At 45.3% G+C, this 18,087-nt stretch overlaps 1 protein-coding gene across 4 annotated transcripts in view; it reads left to right on the top strand.

Moving 5' to 3' along the window:
• Positions 1-18,087, top strand: part of Med13l (mediator complex subunit 13L) — a 201,191-nt gene that overhangs the window by 165,263 nt on the left and 17,841 nt on the right. For 3 of the 4 annotated variants that reach the window (XM_013119770.3, XM_005078999.4, XM_040731532.1), the window contains 7 exons: positions 2,032-2,131; positions 6,800-7,020; positions 7,330-7,535; positions 10,607-11,544; positions 15,198-15,377; positions 15,783-16,006; positions 17,469-17,661. In XM_013119770.3, coding sequence (XP_012975224.1) covers positions 2,032-2,131; positions 6,800-7,020; positions 7,330-7,535; positions 10,607-11,544; positions 15,198-15,377; positions 15,783-16,006; positions 17,469-17,661 — 2,062 coding nt within the window. The remainder of the gene's footprint in view (positions 1-2,031; positions 2,132-6,799; positions 7,021-7,329; positions 7,536-10,606; positions 11,545-15,197; positions 15,378-15,782; positions 16,007-17,468; positions 17,662-18,087) is intronic. The other variant, XM_013119771.3, reaches the window with a different exon arrangement.

Raw genomic sequence — 18,087 nt, forward strand, 5'->3', positions numbered from 1 at the left:
TCTGCTTTCACAGAATTTACTTGGTTTTTTTCCTCATTTATTTGCTTAATCTTCCTTCCTCTCCATCCATTTTATATAAACTTTTAAAATAATTTGATGATCAGTTCCTTTGTGACAGGTAACTGAAGCAGCTATCAAATTTACATACTTGATTAAGTTGCTAGCTTTCTACTGGAAACACAAGCTTTAAGTAAACAGCCTGAAAATATATGTTCTGCTTTGAGTTCATCCACAGACCAGATCTAAGGATGTTGAACATTGAAGTGCAGGGGGGTTAGGCAGCTGGCTTTAAATTAAGGCCTCAGGTTAAGTAGGGATCAGATTTCTAACTTTAAACTTGAACATAGCTAATTAGCAGATCTGATACACTGTCATGCTGCACATGCCTAAAAGAGGATGGGATCATAATGACCTTGAAGTATGGATGTGACTTGAGTGGTGGATAGAGTGGGGTCATTGAGGGGTGGACATTGGGTGAGTGTGGAACCAGTCCTGATTGGACAGCAGAGAGAAGCAGCCAAGCATGGGGCCTGCTGGCCTGCTCCTTGATATCCCTCACATATGGATGGGCTCAGGAGACTCTCCCAACCTGGACTCTGTTGAGTGTGGAACTGGTGGAAGCATGTGCATTTTTAAAATCAGTCTGTAGACGGGAAAACAAAAATCCTATTTGTTGTTTTGTTACATTGGAAAACAGGAGTCATAATTCAAATAGTCGATACCTGAAGGAAAATGGCTTGGCAGTGTAACCAACTAGCTGTTTCCTTGCTGTTGATCTGGGCCTTGGAGCGTTCCCCTTTGAATTTGACTGTCAGAAAGATGAATACAAGCCAGGCTGGGGTGGGGGGGCATAAGGACCTTGGTAGGTGCTTCTGGGGGTGATGAGAGGAAAGCATTGAAGGACAGTGAATCAAGTCATCCAAGAAGCAGGAGTGGGAAGAACGGGGCAGAGAAGAGCAGGTGCTCTGGAGGGGCTCTGTCCTGTTAATGGCCATGGTTGATAGTGCCAGAGCTGTCTATTCTGGACATGTGACTTCATTCCCTGAACAAGTTACAATTTACTGTTGTGCTTAATGAAGAAATGGTTCTTTGGAGAATATATTTTAAACAATATTAAGCACGAAGGAGATTGAACATTTCCAATTGGGTTTTTATTTCTTTGAATTAAGAGTTTCTTTTATTTCAACTCTAGCATTTACTTGATAAAACTAGTTTACCTAGTGAGTAGAGGTAAGAGGCTGCTGGCTAAACAGTCAGATGTATTTGATTTTAATTTTACATTCAACCACATTACATCTCTGTAAGATCTTTTTTCATTTTGTGACTAGCCCATTTGCGTTCTTAAAGGTGCTTTTTCCTAGTAAGGAAGTTGCCTTGTTCTCAATAACTGACCAGTTTCTGTGCATTAGAGGTTCTTGCATGTAACTACCTTCATAGTGATGTTAAATGGGAATGGTAGAACATAAAACAATAACTTTGGGGACCACTGTTTTGTTGTTGTTGTTGTTGTTATTGTTTGTTTGTTGGGTTTTTTGTTGATGTTTTTTTTTTGTTTTTTTGTTTTTTTTTCCTTTTGGTCTTTCGAGACAGGGGTACTCTGTGTAGCTTTGGAGGCTGTCCTGGAACTAACACTTGTAGACCAGCCTGGTCTCAAACTCACAGAGATCCTCCTGTCTCTGCCTCCCGAGTGCCAGGATTAAAGACGTGCTCCACCACCGCCCGGCTGGGGACCACTGTTTTAGCTGCCTCCTCCCACAGCCAGTCACTGCTGGATACCACCAGCCAACTACCGTGTTGGCAAAACTGCCCTGGTGCTCACCCGAAGCAGTATTGCTGAAGACCTGTGCAGTCTGCCCACCAGGCCCCAGTAAACAGCCTGACCTGTTCTTTCTTCCAGAGAATCTTGTTAGTGTGTCCCTGGTGTTGCTGCCTGCAGGTGTTCTGGGAGCTGCATGCCAGATGTACTGCTTTATTCTGAAGGGTCAGTAGGCATGCATGCCTAACCTTCTAATAGTACAACTCTGTTCTCAGGCTGTGTCCCCTGCGCTGCGCTCATCCAAGGTGCCTGCTGTTGGGACTGAGGAGCGGCCCCCTGGAAAGGAGGGAAGAGCGGCTGGCCCTTACCCACCAAGTAAGTGCAGGAGCCTGAGCTGACATGGTTGTCACTGAGAAGTAAAACTTCAAAAGTTAGAGCCTCTGAGAAGGCAGGAAGCTCATAGGAGATAGAAGCCATCCTTATTTGAAGCCACACGCTTTGATTTTCAAACCAAGAGTGGAGCCATAGTTTATAGGGCAGAAAGACCTGCTGGGGTTGCTTCTCTAGTAGGCCACAAGCTGCACACTTACTTTCAGAACTTGCCACGGTGGGAATTTATAGAAAACATTCAGCTTTCAAAAATACAATTGATTTGTAGATAATGAATGTTTGTCAGATTCGTTGTGCAATTTGATGTTTCCTTTTGAGACAGTTTATGTTGTGTCATGCACACGAGAGACAGAGTATTGTAGTCTTTTCCTGAAGAAAAGGTGGGTCCTGCACAGAGAAGAAAGTCAAGAGGCTCTGCAGACACCGAGTAGGCACATCCCATTGCAAATCACCCTGTAATTTCTGCTTATTCGCTTCAGCTGCTAATGAGAACAAATTGAGGGGAAAACCACCATGTCACAGGATGAGTCAAAAAGTTTTATGAACCTATAAATGTAGTGCTGATTTACTCAAATGTAGAATTGGGACGTGGACAGAGATTGGATTTTGACAGTTTAAGTAGATCCATAGCTTTTAAAATAGCAAAGACTTCTCCAGCATGACATGGATGGAAATGAATAATGATAGCCATCCAGTTCCTGTACTTTTTTTAATTAAACATTTTTCTTGTTTTATTACCCTCACTGTAGAATTTTACCAACATGGAATTCCATATGAAAGACATTTGTACATATAGGTAGGTCAGGTGAGGACTTTACATAAACCAGTTGTTCTTTTCCATGTCTTTGTATGAGGCACACAGCAGGGGACATTGCAGTGTCTGAAGATGTAGCTGAGTCTGTCCACTCATGTAACCTTCCTACATGGTTGGACTATGTGCTAGTGTTTTATTTTTATTTAAAAGGCAATTATTTTGGAAAGGATGGACTGATGCTAAAGCACAGATTTTAAAAATGAGTTAAAAAGTAGGTGGTGTTGGCACACGCCTTTAATCCCAATGCTTGGGAGGTAGAGGCAGGTGGATCTCTGTGAGTTCGAGGCCAACCTGGTCTACAAAGCAAGTTCCAGGACAGCCAGGCTTACACAGAGAAACCCTGTCTCAAACAAACAAATAAATAAATAAGAGTTAAAATATAGCACAAAAGTAAAGAGCCAGACAAATCCAGTATAAGACATGTGAATCTGTACTGGTGGAGGAGGGAGGGGCAGAAACAGACACAGACACAGTGCCTAGACACACAGGGTTTCCCCGATCAGCAGTGGCAGTGCAAGCAGTGTGGCATGTTTCATCTCTGTTGAGCTTTCCTGACTGCTGGGAAGCTATGAAATACAATGTAAAGCCAAGACACTCTACAGAAGTACTTTTGTTAATGAATTTCTACCGAGCTCAATGTATGAAATGTCATTTTAAATGTAACCAAGTATGAAAAGTCACTGAATACTTCCTTGGGGTCTCTCTGGAATTAGGTTTTATGCTATAGCTTGTCTCAGTTTGTTCCAGTTCTGTCTGCTCTGAATGCCCAGTGGCCACTTGTGGCTAGTGCATACAGGTGGAAGATTTGTTACTAAGAATTTGTGTGTGCAACAAGGAAGGATCAATACACTGAACAGACCAGTTGCCTATGACTTTCTTTGAAAGCCTATTTTTTTTGAAGAATGAGTCTTAGAGAAGGCAAATGATGAGTTCTTGGGGAGTGCCTATTGCACATTGGCTTCTGTTCTGTGCTCTCCTGAGAAGGAAGCCATGGTTTGGGGTGAGGTGGAGGGTTCGGGGCAGCTGGGAGGAATGGCAGGGCACAGCCCCCTCCAGTCCTTCATGTAGTTGCTCATGCCTTTTTCTAGGAACAGCATTGTGCCAGCCAATTCTTTGTGTGGAGACCGGGTGTTTGCTTCTCAGGCTTTCTACTTTCTCTACTGGGCTTGCTCTTAGAACTTGTATCTGGGGTGTGTTTTCATTGCAGTGAAGCCCTAGTGCGGAGGTGGACACCAGTGTGTTGTGATGTACATGGTGAAGCGTTCGCCTGGCATGGTGTTCTCCAGTTAGTGTCCAGTGTGAAGTGCACTGTCTGCGGTGTGGGTGGGATGGAGGGCAGTCTCCCTTAGGAGTCTCTGATAATGAGAATGGTGGGGAGTGTCCAGTGTGTAGTGTACTGTCTGCGGTGTGGGTGGGATGGAGGGCAGTCTCCAATGGTGGAGGGTGTTTTGTAAAGTGGGCCTGTGGCAGATGAAGTTGTGTCTTGCCCTTGTGAAAATGAGCAGGGTACAAGAGGCTTTGAAAACATAGGTCTGTGACTTTATTAGGTAGCATTAGTAAGGCAGGTGGCTTCAGCAGAAATAAACCATGTTTCTTACAGGAAATTAAAATTAAACTATTTATTTATCTTAGCTTTTAATGAGATTTATTTTTATTATTTTTAGTTGTTTGTGTGAGTACACGAGTACAGGGGCCCTTGGAGGCCAGAGGTGTGGCATCCCCTGGAGCTGATACTACAGACAGTTGCGAACTTCCTTTGGGTTCTGAGAACTGAACCTGGTTCCTCTTCAGGAGCAGCCTGTGCTCTTAACCACTGAGCCATCTCTCTAGTCTCTGTAATTTTGTTTGTTTATTTAGAGGGTCTCTTTGTAGTCCTGGCTGTTTAGAAACTTTCTGTGTAGACCAGAATGGCCTTGAAGTCAGAGATCTGCTAGCCCCTGCCTCCTGAGGGCGTCAGTAGTGCTGAGATTAAAGGCTTTGCTACCATTAAGTTTTAAAGTTAGTATGCAGAGTAATGAGCTCCATTGTGGAAATATACACATGTTGTTCAGTGTTCCCCGCAGCCCTTTCCATCCATCCTGCCCTCCTCTCACTCCATCTCTCCCCCCAAATAGAGGCTCCTTCTTCAGAGTCATTGGGGGGGGGCAGTAAAAATCTCTTACCATAGTCAGAAAGCTTAATATTTTGATTCTAAGAGAATTATGCTTGGGAAAGTGTTAGAGGTATTGGGTACATTTCTCAAGTTAGCCTTAACCCCACAGTATTGATTTGATTGGAGGCTTTTCTCCTGCTTTAGGTTAATAGCTTGTGTATAGGGCTTCAAATAGTTATCTTGGTAGGCCTCCCTAGTTTTAAACTTTTTTTTTTTGGTTTTTACGAGACAGGGTTTCTCTGTATTGTTTTGGAGGCTGTTGGTCCAGCCTGACCTCGAACTCACAGAGATCCGCCTGCCTCTGCCTCTGCCTCCCGAGTGCTGGGATTAAAGGTGTGCACCACCATCGCCCGGCTCCTAGCTTTAAACATTTTTAAGTTCCTTTCAAGTGGTTGTTAATAAGGTACCTTGGCCATTAACCTGAGGAGTTTCTTTTTCCTTCACTGTAGCAGGCACCATGCCAAATCCTATGTAAATCTACTATAGATAGCAGGTAGAGCTAAAAGCGCTGATGGACAGCTCACAACCACCTGCGACTCCCTTTCCTAGGGTATTGGTTTTCTGCCTCCATGTGGTAAAGCTATTGGAAGCTCCCTTGCCTCAACGGAAAGCAAGCAAGCCTGTTAAAACGTACACATCTATAAAAAACGTGTGTGTGTGTGTGTGTGTGTGTGTGTGTGTGTGGTGGGGGGGGGGACCTCATAAGGGAGAATGTGTCTCAGCCATAGTTGAGCTCTTCCTGGATAGGGGAGATCCAGCTCTGTCAGATGCTACAGTCAGGGCATAGTCAAGTTTGTTGTTCCATATTAATTTCTACCTACGGGCTAGGTGCCAGATATTAACTTGGTTAAATGTGGGAACTTCAAAAAAGACAATAGCAGAGGAAATGAGAACATAAAAAGTGATAACAAATCAAACTCCCAGTCCCAGGTACAGGACACCACCTAGTGGCCATGCTTTGTAAGCACAACTCGTATTAGACACAGCTTGCTTTTAGGGAATCAGAACCATAACAAGCCATAGTGAGCTGTTGTGGATAAACTGAAACTGTGAAGATGATGGGATGGGAAACGGGAACTGTGCGTCCCTCCTTCGCTGCTGGGAACGGAGCCCAGGGATGTGCATAGGCTTGGGAAGCACTGACAGTAAACTGCTTTCTAGCCCCATGTGTTTCTTAAACTGTGTGCCCTGCCTGCCCTGTTGACAGTATCTTTAGAGCCTGGGTCCTAAGTGTAAAACTTTATTATCAGTCTAGAAAGACAGTGTGGAATCCTTTCCCCAGAAGAGCAGGACTATGGGATTCAATTACAACAAATCCTCATCCTGACTCTACATTTTTTTTTTATTTTCTGTAATATTAAAAAAAACCAGTTGGAAACAAAGATAGAGTACTTCATAATGTAGCTGAATTTTTTTCCCACTTTGTGCTTAACTGGTCTCCTCCAGTCTTTTCAGAGTCAGCTATTGAAGCAAACTGTATACTCTGCAGGCCTTGTTTACTTTATTGGCATTACGCCAACACACCACATACAGCACTGGGAAAAGGGGTGGGAAAATCCCAGGGAAAGCCCAAGGGTGACCTGTCTTGACATTCCATTAGCCTTGTGTGGGCACTAGCTGTTCCTGGCTGCAGGTCAGAGTTTTCAGGAGTTTTGCTGTTGAGATGCACTTGTAACTTTGTTTTCAGCAGTCGCAGACCTACAAAGGATGTTCCCCACCCCTCCGTCATTGGAGCAGCATCCGGCGTTCTCTCCTGTGATGAATTATAAAGATGGAGTAAATTCAGAGACAGTGACTGCACTGGGCATGATGGAGAGTCCTGTGGTCAGCATGGTACCCACACACTTCTCGGAGTTCAGGATGGAAGTGGAAGATGGCTTAGGAAGTCCCAAGCCAGAGGAGATCAAGGTAATAATCAGTGCATTAAGTTCCCCAGTGCTGGGTGGCTTCCAAGTGGACTCCCACGGGACCTAGAAAGCAGTGCTATATGTGCCACACATAGGTCCCTGAGGACCCCAAACTGGAGTACATCACTAGCCTATTCACCTCATGACCGTTGCTGCAGTAACAGTGTTGGCGTTCAACTTCTTATTTGAATATTCTGTAGATAACTATTGAATGGCAGTAGATTCTGTGCCTGTGTTTTATGAAGTACTGAGCAACCATGGCTGGTTCCAGTTTGTCAGCATTGATACCAACCCCATTTTGTTGTCACAGGACTTTTCATACGTGCACAAAGTGCCACAATTCCAGCCTTTTGTGGGGTCCTCCATGTTTGCTCCACTGAAGACGCTGCCGAGCCATTGCCTGCTGCCTCTGAAGACACCTGATGCCTGTCTGTTCCGGCCCTCGTGGGCAGTTCCTCCTAAAATGGAACAGCTGCCCATGCCCCCTGCAGCTGCTTCCATTAGAGACGGTTACAAGTATGTGTGGGACTCTGATAGTTACTATATATACCACCTTACTATTTCTAAGTATTTGTCACAGGGCGACAGTAGCTTACTCTCTGAGACTGGTTTTGTGAACATTCCTGCTTTTTGATCATGTTGTCTTGTGTGGGAAACTGTGTTTATTTTTAAATGAAATTCCTATAGATACACAAACTAAGATTATTTCAGAGAGCTGTGTGTAAGGCTAAGCTGAATTTGCCATAGAATTGGCACTTGGAGTTGCTGATATTTGTTGGTGGTGGGTGGGCTTTGACTGGTATAAGGTAGTGATTTCCGTATGCTACTTTTAAAGACACTTTAAAATTAGGTAAAGCAGCAACAGATTGATGTGTGAGTTGGGGAACGTGGAGGAAGACACGGCAACTTAGACATCTCATATTGCCCAGAGAAATAGTATTTGTATCAGCAGCACATACTCTGTTTTCTCTGAGATTAAATAATGTCTTAATCAGATAAAGCAAAACATTTACAAATGCTAACGTGAATGCAGGCCAAATGCTTGTATGGACAGATGAGCAGGTTAAGTGCTGGTTGCTTGCTTGGCCTCGCTGCAGGGGCTGGCTATAGAGATGAGTGGCCCCAGCACAAACCCCTTCTCAGGGACAGTTGTCAGGCAGTGAGATTGAGTAGAAATCTGGACTTAATATTGTCTTGTTTTAAATGTTAACAGCTAATCAGTGATAATCCTTAGGAGCCAGTAAAACAAATTTGTAGTTCAGGACTCATCTGTATGCCACAGCCCTAATTCAGTGACAGACCCCAGCAGTTTTTGTAGTCAGTGCCAGAATGAACTGGGTGGAAATGTGACAGAAGGACTCTGGACCTGCTGGAAGCCAGAGCCATGGTGCTATATGACAGACAGTCCTACTTTCTGAAAAGTCTGTGTATGCACTTAAAGGACCTCTGTACCTGGATCTTCCACTCTTCAAAATGGGATTATTCTGCCCTGACTTTACCAGAACTTTGGAACAGCTCTGGCAGTTAATGACTATGGACTGCAGAGGGGAGAGGACAGTGAAGCTGCCCTGTGAGTGTCTGACCTGGGTTGCTGCCAAGTTCCAATTGGGCTCTACCTTCTGAATGAGGCCTGGAGCACCAGCACCAGACACGCCAGGCATGCTTAGGCCTGGTGGCCATTTGTGACATCAGGAGCCACTCAGCACTTTAAACTTGCCTACACTCACAGGTTCCCAGGACAGTCTGGGTCGTCGTTCCCACTCTTTGTGTGTGTCTTCTTCAGGAAAGGACTAGACTGGCAGTGCTGAAGACACTATTGTACAAGGGAGGTGCTTTATATCCACACAGTCCAATGGAAAGGCTGCAGGCCAGCCTTGGCCACTTACATGTGGCCACTGGGTTATTCTGCTTCATTCAGATCTAGCACTGGGGTCTAGGAGTTGCATTACTGAGCAGCATGACTCTATACTGTCATGTTCCTGCTGTGCTTTCCAGTGTCCACCACCCTAGGCTCATTGGTTACACTCAGTACACTTGCTGACACTTGCTTCAGGTCTGCTGTATGTCATGGCAACTTTAATTTTTCTCTGCTGACTGTCCCACTTTCCACATAGGGTTGGTTTTCAGTTAATCTTAATGAACAGGGAAAAATGAGGCTGCTAAGTAAGATGAAATATTTGCTATCTAGGGAACAATGGAATTATTCAGATTTTCAGTTAGCAGTCATGGTTCCTTTTTGATCCAAACCTGCAAGAATTATTTTAGAATCTTGAGCAGGAAAACTTAAAAGGAGCCTGATGAGTGTCCAGATGGTTATCTGTTGCCCTGTTCACTTTCTTTTTTAAGATTTATTTATTTATTATATATATAGTGTTCTGCCTACATGTATGCCTGCTGGCCAGAAGAGGGCACCAGATCTCATTACAGATGGTTATGAGCCACTATGGTTGCTGCAAATTGAACTCAGGACCTCTGGAAGAGCAATCAGTGCTCTTAACCTCTGAGCCATCTCTCCATCCCACACTGTTCAATTTTTAAGTCAGCTTTTGTCTGTACCCAAGATATCCCTGTATGTCAGGGTTTACATACTGCCTGGTTAGATACCTGGACCAATGGTATAGGTTCTGAAAGATTATAGGGAAATGACTTGTGTAAATGAATGGACATGTGACTCAGCAAGAAGTGTCATTGAAAGTACTGGGATCATGTTTCCAAAAGAGTCAGACTGAAAAACGTGCTGTCTCTGATGGCTTGCAAGTGGAGATTAGGCCTGTATACTGTCTCTGGGTCCGTGGGAATGGTTGAGGGTGTGTTCTATAGTGGTAGAACATCCAAATGCTGCGGACATGGTCTTGCTTCCTCCCCAAACCACTGTTTATGAGATAAAACAGCTCTGTCCACCTCAGGAATGAGAGTGATTGTAAGTAATGTGTAACATTAAAAGATGAAAGAGACTGAAAGAGAACCCAGGAAATCTCTGTTCCTGGAGACCAGAGTCTGTGCATCCCTCCCAGTTACTGCTGATACCAAACCCTGCACAGAACAGAGAGATGGGCACAGCAGCCACACAGTACTGGGAACATGCAAGTCTGGCTAGTACTGCCTTCTTCCAATTAGAAAAGCACCACATTTGAATGTGATTTGGTTACAGCTACTTCAGCATCATTGCAGAATGATAGCACCAGAGAAAAGTGCACAGGTACTCTTGGTTTCAAAAAGATGAAGTTGCAGAGTCTATGCAAACACCATCCTGCAACATTCCAGCCAAGTCAGCCTGCACTCCTGTGAGCTGTTAGTAGTTATAGCACTTCACATAACTTCTTCATGCCCACTTTCACATTTTCTTAGAAGCCTGGAAGTTTCCTCAGCAGGTCAGGGTGAAGACTGTTTAGTGTGGATTATGTGGAAAGGAAGTGCTGTGTGTGTTCCTTTGTTCTCATGCTCTTGCTTCTACCACTCCTCTCCTCTTCCCTCTCTCCCTCCTTTTCCTGTTGTTTCTGAAGAGAATTGCACATCTAGATGCTCAGTGCAGGGCATGGCTTCTGTGACTGCTGCTCTTCCTCACTGTTACCTTGTGTCTGTTGCAGCAATGTGCCTAGTGTCGGGAGCCTCGCAGATCCAGACTATCTGAACACACCACAGATGAACACGCCTGTGACGCTGAACAGCACTGCCCCTGCCAGCAACAGTGGGGCTGGAGTCCTCCCATCTCCAGCTACTCCTCGATTCTCTGTCCCCACACCACGAACTCCCAGGACTCCAAGAACTCCCAGAGGTGGGGGCACTGCTAGTGGCCAAGGGTCTGTGAAATATGACAGCACCGACCAGGGGTCACCAGCCTCCACCCCCTCTACTACGAGACCCCTTAACTCTGTGGAGCCTGCCACCATGCAGCCAATTCCTGAGGCCCATAGTCTCTATGTCACCCTGATTCTGTCAGATTCCGTGATGAATGTCTTCAAGGACAGGAACTTTGACAGTTGTTGCATCTGCGCCTGCAACATGAACATCAAAGGGGCAGATGTTGGGCTGTACATCCCTGATTCCTCCAAGGAGGACCAATACCGATGCACCTGTGGGTTTAGTGCTATCATGAACCGTAAACTTGGTTACAATTCAGGGCTCTTCCTTGAAGATGAGTTGGATATTTTTGGGAAGAATTCTGATATTGGCCAAGCTGCAGAGAGGCGCTTAATGATGTGTCAGTCCTCCTTTCTTCCTCAGATGGAGGGAGCCCGGAAATCCCCAGAACCCCCCATAAGCCTCCTCCTTCTCCTCCAAAATCAGCACACTCAGCCCTTCGCTTCTCTCAGCTTTCTGGATTACATCTCCTCAAACAGTCGCCACGCACTCCCCTGTGTGAGCTGGACTTATGACCGGGTGCAAGCAGATAACAATGATTACTGGACAGAGTGCTTCAATGCCTTGGAGCAGGGGAGGCAATATGTGGATAACCCCACAGGCGGGAAAGTGGACGAGGCTCTGGTGAGAAGTGCCACTGTACACTGTTGGCCTCACAGCAATGGTAGGTATCCCAGAATGCAAATTCGCATCAGAAGTTATCTTGGTGCAAATAACAACATAAAAGCTTTCTTTACTACATCACAAAAATGCAAGATTTAACCCTAAAGGCCTGGAAATATAAGGGGTATGCTGATTTCCTTTACATCGGAGGAGTGGGGATGTCTTCTGCTGGGGCTTTTGGAGAGATGAGATTGTCTCCTGAAACTTATCTGTTACATTAAATCACAAACAGGCAGTGTATGGTGGCAGCTTGTGGCTGCTGAGTATCAACATGGCCAACTATATAAAACTGATGTTCAGAGTACCTGCCTCCTGATATCCAGTCATCCTTCTGGATGCAGTTGCCATGGTGCTTCTTCCTTGAAACTGGTCACACATGTCCTGGGTACTTTCTCCTTCTGGTTTCTCAGTGTAGTGCATCTCTTGGGACAGGACCACAACTGACTTTATTGTAGTTACTGGGGCACATCCCAGAGCCTAATGCTATTTAAAAGTATCAATCTGTCCACAGTCTAGCTTAGTGGTAGAAACCTGCACTTCAGTCTCTAGCACTGCTGTGGAAGGGAGAACTCTTTCCAGTTGACCAGCAGTTTTTGGAATTGAGCTCTATAGATGCTGAGCATCATCCTCTCTACTCTGTGACAGACACATGGGACATAAAATGGTGACCAAGAGACCGAGAGAGGAGGGTCCTGTCTTCATGGACTTTGTAGTCTGTTTGGAAACGTGAACACTGCATATTAAATAACCACACAGGAAACATGGAGCAGAGCTCCCCAAACCCGATGGGGAGATCGGGGCTCCCCTTGAAGGGGCAGCAGCAGTTGCACTGAGGCTTCATAGTGACCCTGTGCTCTGTGAAGCTCATGTTCCACAGGAAACTGAAAGGAGGTGAGAAGGGCCATAGCAGGGTGGAGGCTTTATCCTAAGAGCAAAAAAGATAGTTAGTCATGGAAGGTATTTTTTAAAAAGATAACAAAAGACTGCATTCTGAATATAACGCTGGATGAAGATGAGAAAATACCAAGGACAGACCTGGGAAAACCAAATAGAAACTAATAGGTTGGGGCTGGAGGAGTAGCTCAATGGTTAGGAGCTTATACTCATGCTTGGGAGGGAAAGACAGAAAGATCTCTGAATTTCAGGCCAGCCTGGTCTACATAGTAAGTTCCAGGCTAGCCAGGGCTATGTAGTGAGACCCTGCCTCAAAAAAAAAACTTTTAAAAAGAAGTGGGAGGGGGGGGCTGTGCTCCCTATCTTAAGCACCTGAGTTATTCCCAACACCCACATAAAGGTGCTCACAAATGTCTGTAACTATAGCTCCAGGGAATCTGGTGCCCTCATCTGGCCTCTCCGGTACCTACACTCTTGTGCCTGTCGTCCATAGAAGTCAGAAGTTGGTGCTTGATGCCCAGTAATTACAGACTGTTGTGAACCATCATGTCATTGCTGGGACTTGAGCCCCATTCCTCTGCAAGAACAGGTGCTCTCAACTGTACTGAGTCATTTCGCTGGCCCAATTTTAAAATACTTTAATAAAAGAAATAGTTACAGAATATAAACAGTGGCTTGATTTAAGAAAGAAGTAGGCACATTGCAGAGCTGTCTAGGGGCTAAGCACAGGCAGGTGTTCATGAGGGTTCCTGTGGTTGAACCCTGAAGGAAGGTCAGCCTGGGAAAGCAGCCATGGATGAAACTTTAAGGATTCCTTGTGAGAAGTCCTGGTGGAAGTGTCAGGACTTGGGGCTGAGGTCCAGAAGGCACAGGTTGGCATGTGATGACTGTTGCCAGGCGCACAGGAGCCCACTGTGCATGAAAGAGCTTAGGGGGGCTCTGGGCAGTGGGCAGAGGGGGTCTGGAGAGCCATGGAGGCGGGGGCTAACCAACAGTTCAGAAAGGGGCTGATGACACCCATGGCTTCTGAGCACACTGGAGCAGAGAGAAGAGGCCAGCCTGGGAAGGTGGGAAGGAAGCATTAACACCACCTTTGAACAGCTCTTGGTGTTGGAATGACTGACATGACCTTCTCCTAAATACAGACTGCAGTGTGGAATGACACAGTCTGAAAAAGGGGCACATGCATATGGGGAGCAGAGAAGCAAGGAGTGCTTCCTTCGAGGTGGCACCTCAAGAGTTGTGCTCATTTTATAACTGCTTCAGACACAGTGGCCCTTGCCTTGCAGGCCCTCAGTTAATATCTGCTGAATGAATGTAAGAAGATCTGAAGTTGCTGAATGATCAGCTTCAGGGTAGTGGGGGGATAGGGGACGTCTGCCCACACAGTGTGGCCGCAGGACAGTGGATCAGCAGTGGCCTTCCATGTGGGGATTTGCCTCTCAGACTGCATAGCAAGTCTGAAAGACTAAGAGATTTAAAGTAGCCCATTTGCTGCAGATGAGTGAGGTGGGAGACAGACTTGCAGAAAGTGATGCCTTAAGCTAGATCTTTACAAAACACCATGCTCTGTACACTCAGGCAGTGTTTACAGGAGACAGGCTTGCTCCTGTGGCCTCGAATCTGTGCTGCTCCTGGTCAGTCATTGCCTGTTTTTGGCGGAGGCTCAGGTGTGAGAAATGCTTTGCTGTGGTTCTTTACTGTGAGTTTTAAAAAAAAAAGACAACAACTTAGAAGTCAAGGTGATTAGTACTGCTTTAGTCTTGGGCATATCGCCAGTCAAGGAAAAGTCCTTAGGGCACGGCTGCCACTGGACTGGGCTCCGCTCTAGCAAGTCATGACTTTGCCAACACACAAGGCTCTTGCCTCTGCTTTGCCAGATCTTTCTGTTTTTAGGAAACACCGAGTATCCATGTTTATTTACGAAATTTTCTGGATTGATTTATTCCAAAATAAAGAAACCAAACAGTACTCTGCTAAATGACCAGTGTGAAGTTGTGAACACACCTATAAATGTCCTAAGAATCATGAGTGCCTCTGGTTTCTAATTTCCTAGCCTCTTTAATCACCCAGAGAAGTGACCTGAAGGTCCTGCCCTGTGGTGTCAGTCTGACTTTTCTGAGACTATGTGATGTCCTGGACCCTCTTCTAGCCCAGAAGCATCAGGCACACCCACACTGTGGACACACAGCTATACATGGCTCTGTGGCTCAGGGCCCTCAAATTCTAGGTTGAAAACACTTTACAGGATGACTGCCAATGGAAGGGTACTTTTCTCTGGCAGTGAGTGCCGTCCCTTCCTGTCTGTATGCAGATGTTCTATGGGTGTGGTGGCAAAGGTCCTGTTTGTCTCCATGCATTTGGTGTTTAATGAGGATATTTTACAGGTTTTCAAGGTCTCTTCCTTTTTATCCTCATATCCTCAAAACATTGATGTTTGTAATGAAAGGAACACAGTAACTAAGGAAACTGTGCTTCTGTATCTTCTGAAAGATCTTGGAAACAGGTTTACATGATTGGAAAAATGAGACTTCTCTTCTTCCTCCTTTTATACAATTTTTCTATTGATATCTTCCATGTAGTGTAACCCACTTCCTTCTTTACTCTTGTTAACAAGTTACCTATTAGTCTCTTTATTTGGAAGACCCTTTCTCTTGACTCTCAAGTTGTCAATCTCCTATAATGGAGACCCAGTATGGCATCTAGGAGGGTGAGTGCTACCCTGACATCTTTATCCTCTGCTCTTCTCTCCTTCCACAGTGCTGGACACAAGCATGCTCTCATCCCAAGATGTGGTGCGCATGCTGCTGTCCCTGCAGCCATTTCTACAGGATGCTATCCAGAAGAAGCGCACAGGCAGAACCTGGGAGAACATCCAGCATGTGCAGGGACCACTCACCTGGCAGCAGTTCCATAAGATGGCAGGACGTGGGACCTATGGTGAGTCTGGACCTCTAATTTCCTCTATGCTTTTGGCCTCCCTGGTCATGTAGAGCCTCTTCCTCAGTCACACAAGTTCCCGAAAGGAGCTCTGCCCATTTTGGCTGTGCATTTCTCTGCCTCCTGGTCCATGGCAAGGATCCCATGCTATGCTGAAGTAGTGCTGCCTGCAAAGTAAACATGGCTTGCTGCCTTCTGTCCTGCCTCTCCTTGGACCTTTCTAAGAAGTTCTGGCTCTTGTGAGGATCTTCATTGGAGCCCACTTAGTGAGCTGATTGCAGGAGCACCCCAGAACATGTAAAAGGCCCCCGTGGCTCAGACATACATGTCAGAACATCAGGGATTGCCATACTGTCTAGTATAGGAAGAGACTGTGTTCCTTCCTAAATTGCAATGTCATTCTAGGTTCGGAAGAGTCTCCTGAGCCACTTCCCATCCCCACTCTGCTGGTGGGCTACGACAAGGAATTCCTGACCATCTCACCCTTCTCCTTGCCCTTCTGGGAGAGGCTGCTCTTAGAGCCCTATGGGGGCCACCGTGATGTTGCATATATTGTGGTGTGTCCAGAAAATGAGGCCTTGCTCGAAGGAGCCAAAACTTTCTTCAGGGACTTGAGTGCTGTATATGAGGTGAGTGAGTTGTGGGGACTACCTCCTTGAAGTGGGGCCTTCATCTGGCTGTAACTGAAGGAATGAATCTGGAGGTAGATCTCAAGAGCATTTATAAATTGGGAGGAAGTTTGGAGTTAAATTGTTGTTTTCTGTCTTTGTTTTGTTTTTTGGAAGAACATTGCTTTCCCAAGACTTTGTATTTATTAGATTGAGAAGGCCAACCTCACTACATACCTAAAATCCTATCCAAGGGTTTCCACTTAACCAGCTGCCGACACATGCTGACTGGCGAGGAAGAGCTTTAAACCTAGGGAGCACATACACTCTTTGCACTTATGTTTTGACTATAAGTTCCTGAAAGTAGTACTAAAAACACTTACCTTGAAAATGTCTGAATTGAAGGATTAATTTAATGGATCATATGTCTCTTGAGTTTTAACACTACATCCTAATACTAAAATTTTGATATAGGTTAAAAACATAGTAATCATATTAATATGAAAACCAGGAATATAGTTTTGCATCTTTAGTATGTAAGTTCCTTTAGTTCTGAAAAGTTTGATTCCTGGATCTTTGAATGGTAAGAACATGTATGTTTTCTGCTGAAGTGTAAATGCCTGCACTTGTCCCAATGCCTGTGTGTTGGCAGCATGAAATGAAACTGGTATTTGCTAATGTGCTTAGAATGCTTGCAAGCACCTATGAGCACTGCAGAAGTGTTCATAAATAAGATGCCTAGCTGAACTTAAAATGTATTCTAGGACAGGATTCACTGTAAGTGAATGACTGTAAGTGATGAACATGGACTAGTGAACTGAGGGCATGCTAACATACATGCATTGACAAGATGAACATGGACTAGAGGTGAACTGAGGGCATGCTAACATACATGCATGGACTGGTGGTGAACTGAGGGCATGCTAACATACATGCATTGACATCTGTTAAGCTATGGCACAGAAACCCTTGGATATGCCACTTTTGACCATTGTTGGTCTCTGGGTATAAAGAACTGTCAGACATCTTGAATGACCCTCCAGCCCATTCTAAAGCTTGCAGCTCACTGGATCTGTTTATCTGTTTAGGTGTGACACTCCTGCTCTTAAGGAGCCGGCTCCCTTCTGCTCATGGAGGTGTACTCTGAGAGTGTTGGATTTCTTAACTCTCCTAGTCTGCTTTCTGTTGCTGTGATAAAACACTGACCAAAGGCAACACTGGGAGGAAAGGGTTTATTTCAGCTTACAAGTCCACTTCTGACTCTTAGACAGTGGTCTGTACACATGCTGCAGCAGCGTCACTGCCTGTTTAGAAGACCTCACCAGGGTTGGAAGGACAGCAGTTTCAGGGGACAAGATGTCTGCCAGGGAAGGCCAGCTACTACTGCTGGTTGACTTGCATGTGGTTGCCTAAGGAAAGGGGGAGTGTTTGCATGCATCTGTGAAGAGTGGCTGCTGTCACTTACCATCTTGTGTGCTGTCAGATGTGTCGGCTGGGACAGCACAAGCCCATCTGCAAAGTGCTCCGCGACGGGATTATGCGCGTAGGGAAGACCTTGGCCCAGAAGCTGACAGAGGAGCTTGTGAGCGAGTGGTTTAACCAGCCTTGGAGCAGCGAGGAGAATGACAATCATTCCAGACTCAAACTTTATGCTCAAGTTTGCCGCCATCACCTAGGTAAGTGATAAAGTAGGACAGTCCTGTCCCTTCCCCACCCTGGCAAGTCCAGCATTCTGTTTCTTGGCTCTCGATGTTTGGTTTTTGTGTTCTGGACAGAGCCTCTCTGTGTAGCCCTGACTTACTTGGAACTCACTATACAGACCTACATCTGCCTTCTGAGTGTTGGCACTGAAATGAGTGCCAACGTGCCAGGCTAAATCATGATTATTATGTGGTGTATATCCTTTAAAGTTGCTTACCAGGGTTATACATGTTTATAGCCATTTTTGAAAACTACAGCATTACTTGGTAGTAACTGCTTTAAGAAAACCTTCAGAGCTTGTAAAGCTGCATATTCATGGTGTACTTACTATATGACTGTGGGGCACATATCCATGGTGTATTTACTATATGACTGTGGGGTGCATATCCTTAGTGCACTGT

This window comes from Mesocricetus auratus, unplaced genomic scaffold, assembly GCF_017639785.1.
Source record: "Mesocricetus auratus isolate SY011 unplaced genomic scaffold, BCM_Maur_2.0 Super-Scaffold_100025, whole genome shotgun sequence".
Classification (NCBI taxonomy): domain Eukaryota; kingdom Metazoa; phylum Chordata; class Mammalia; order Rodentia; family Cricetidae; genus Mesocricetus; species Mesocricetus auratus.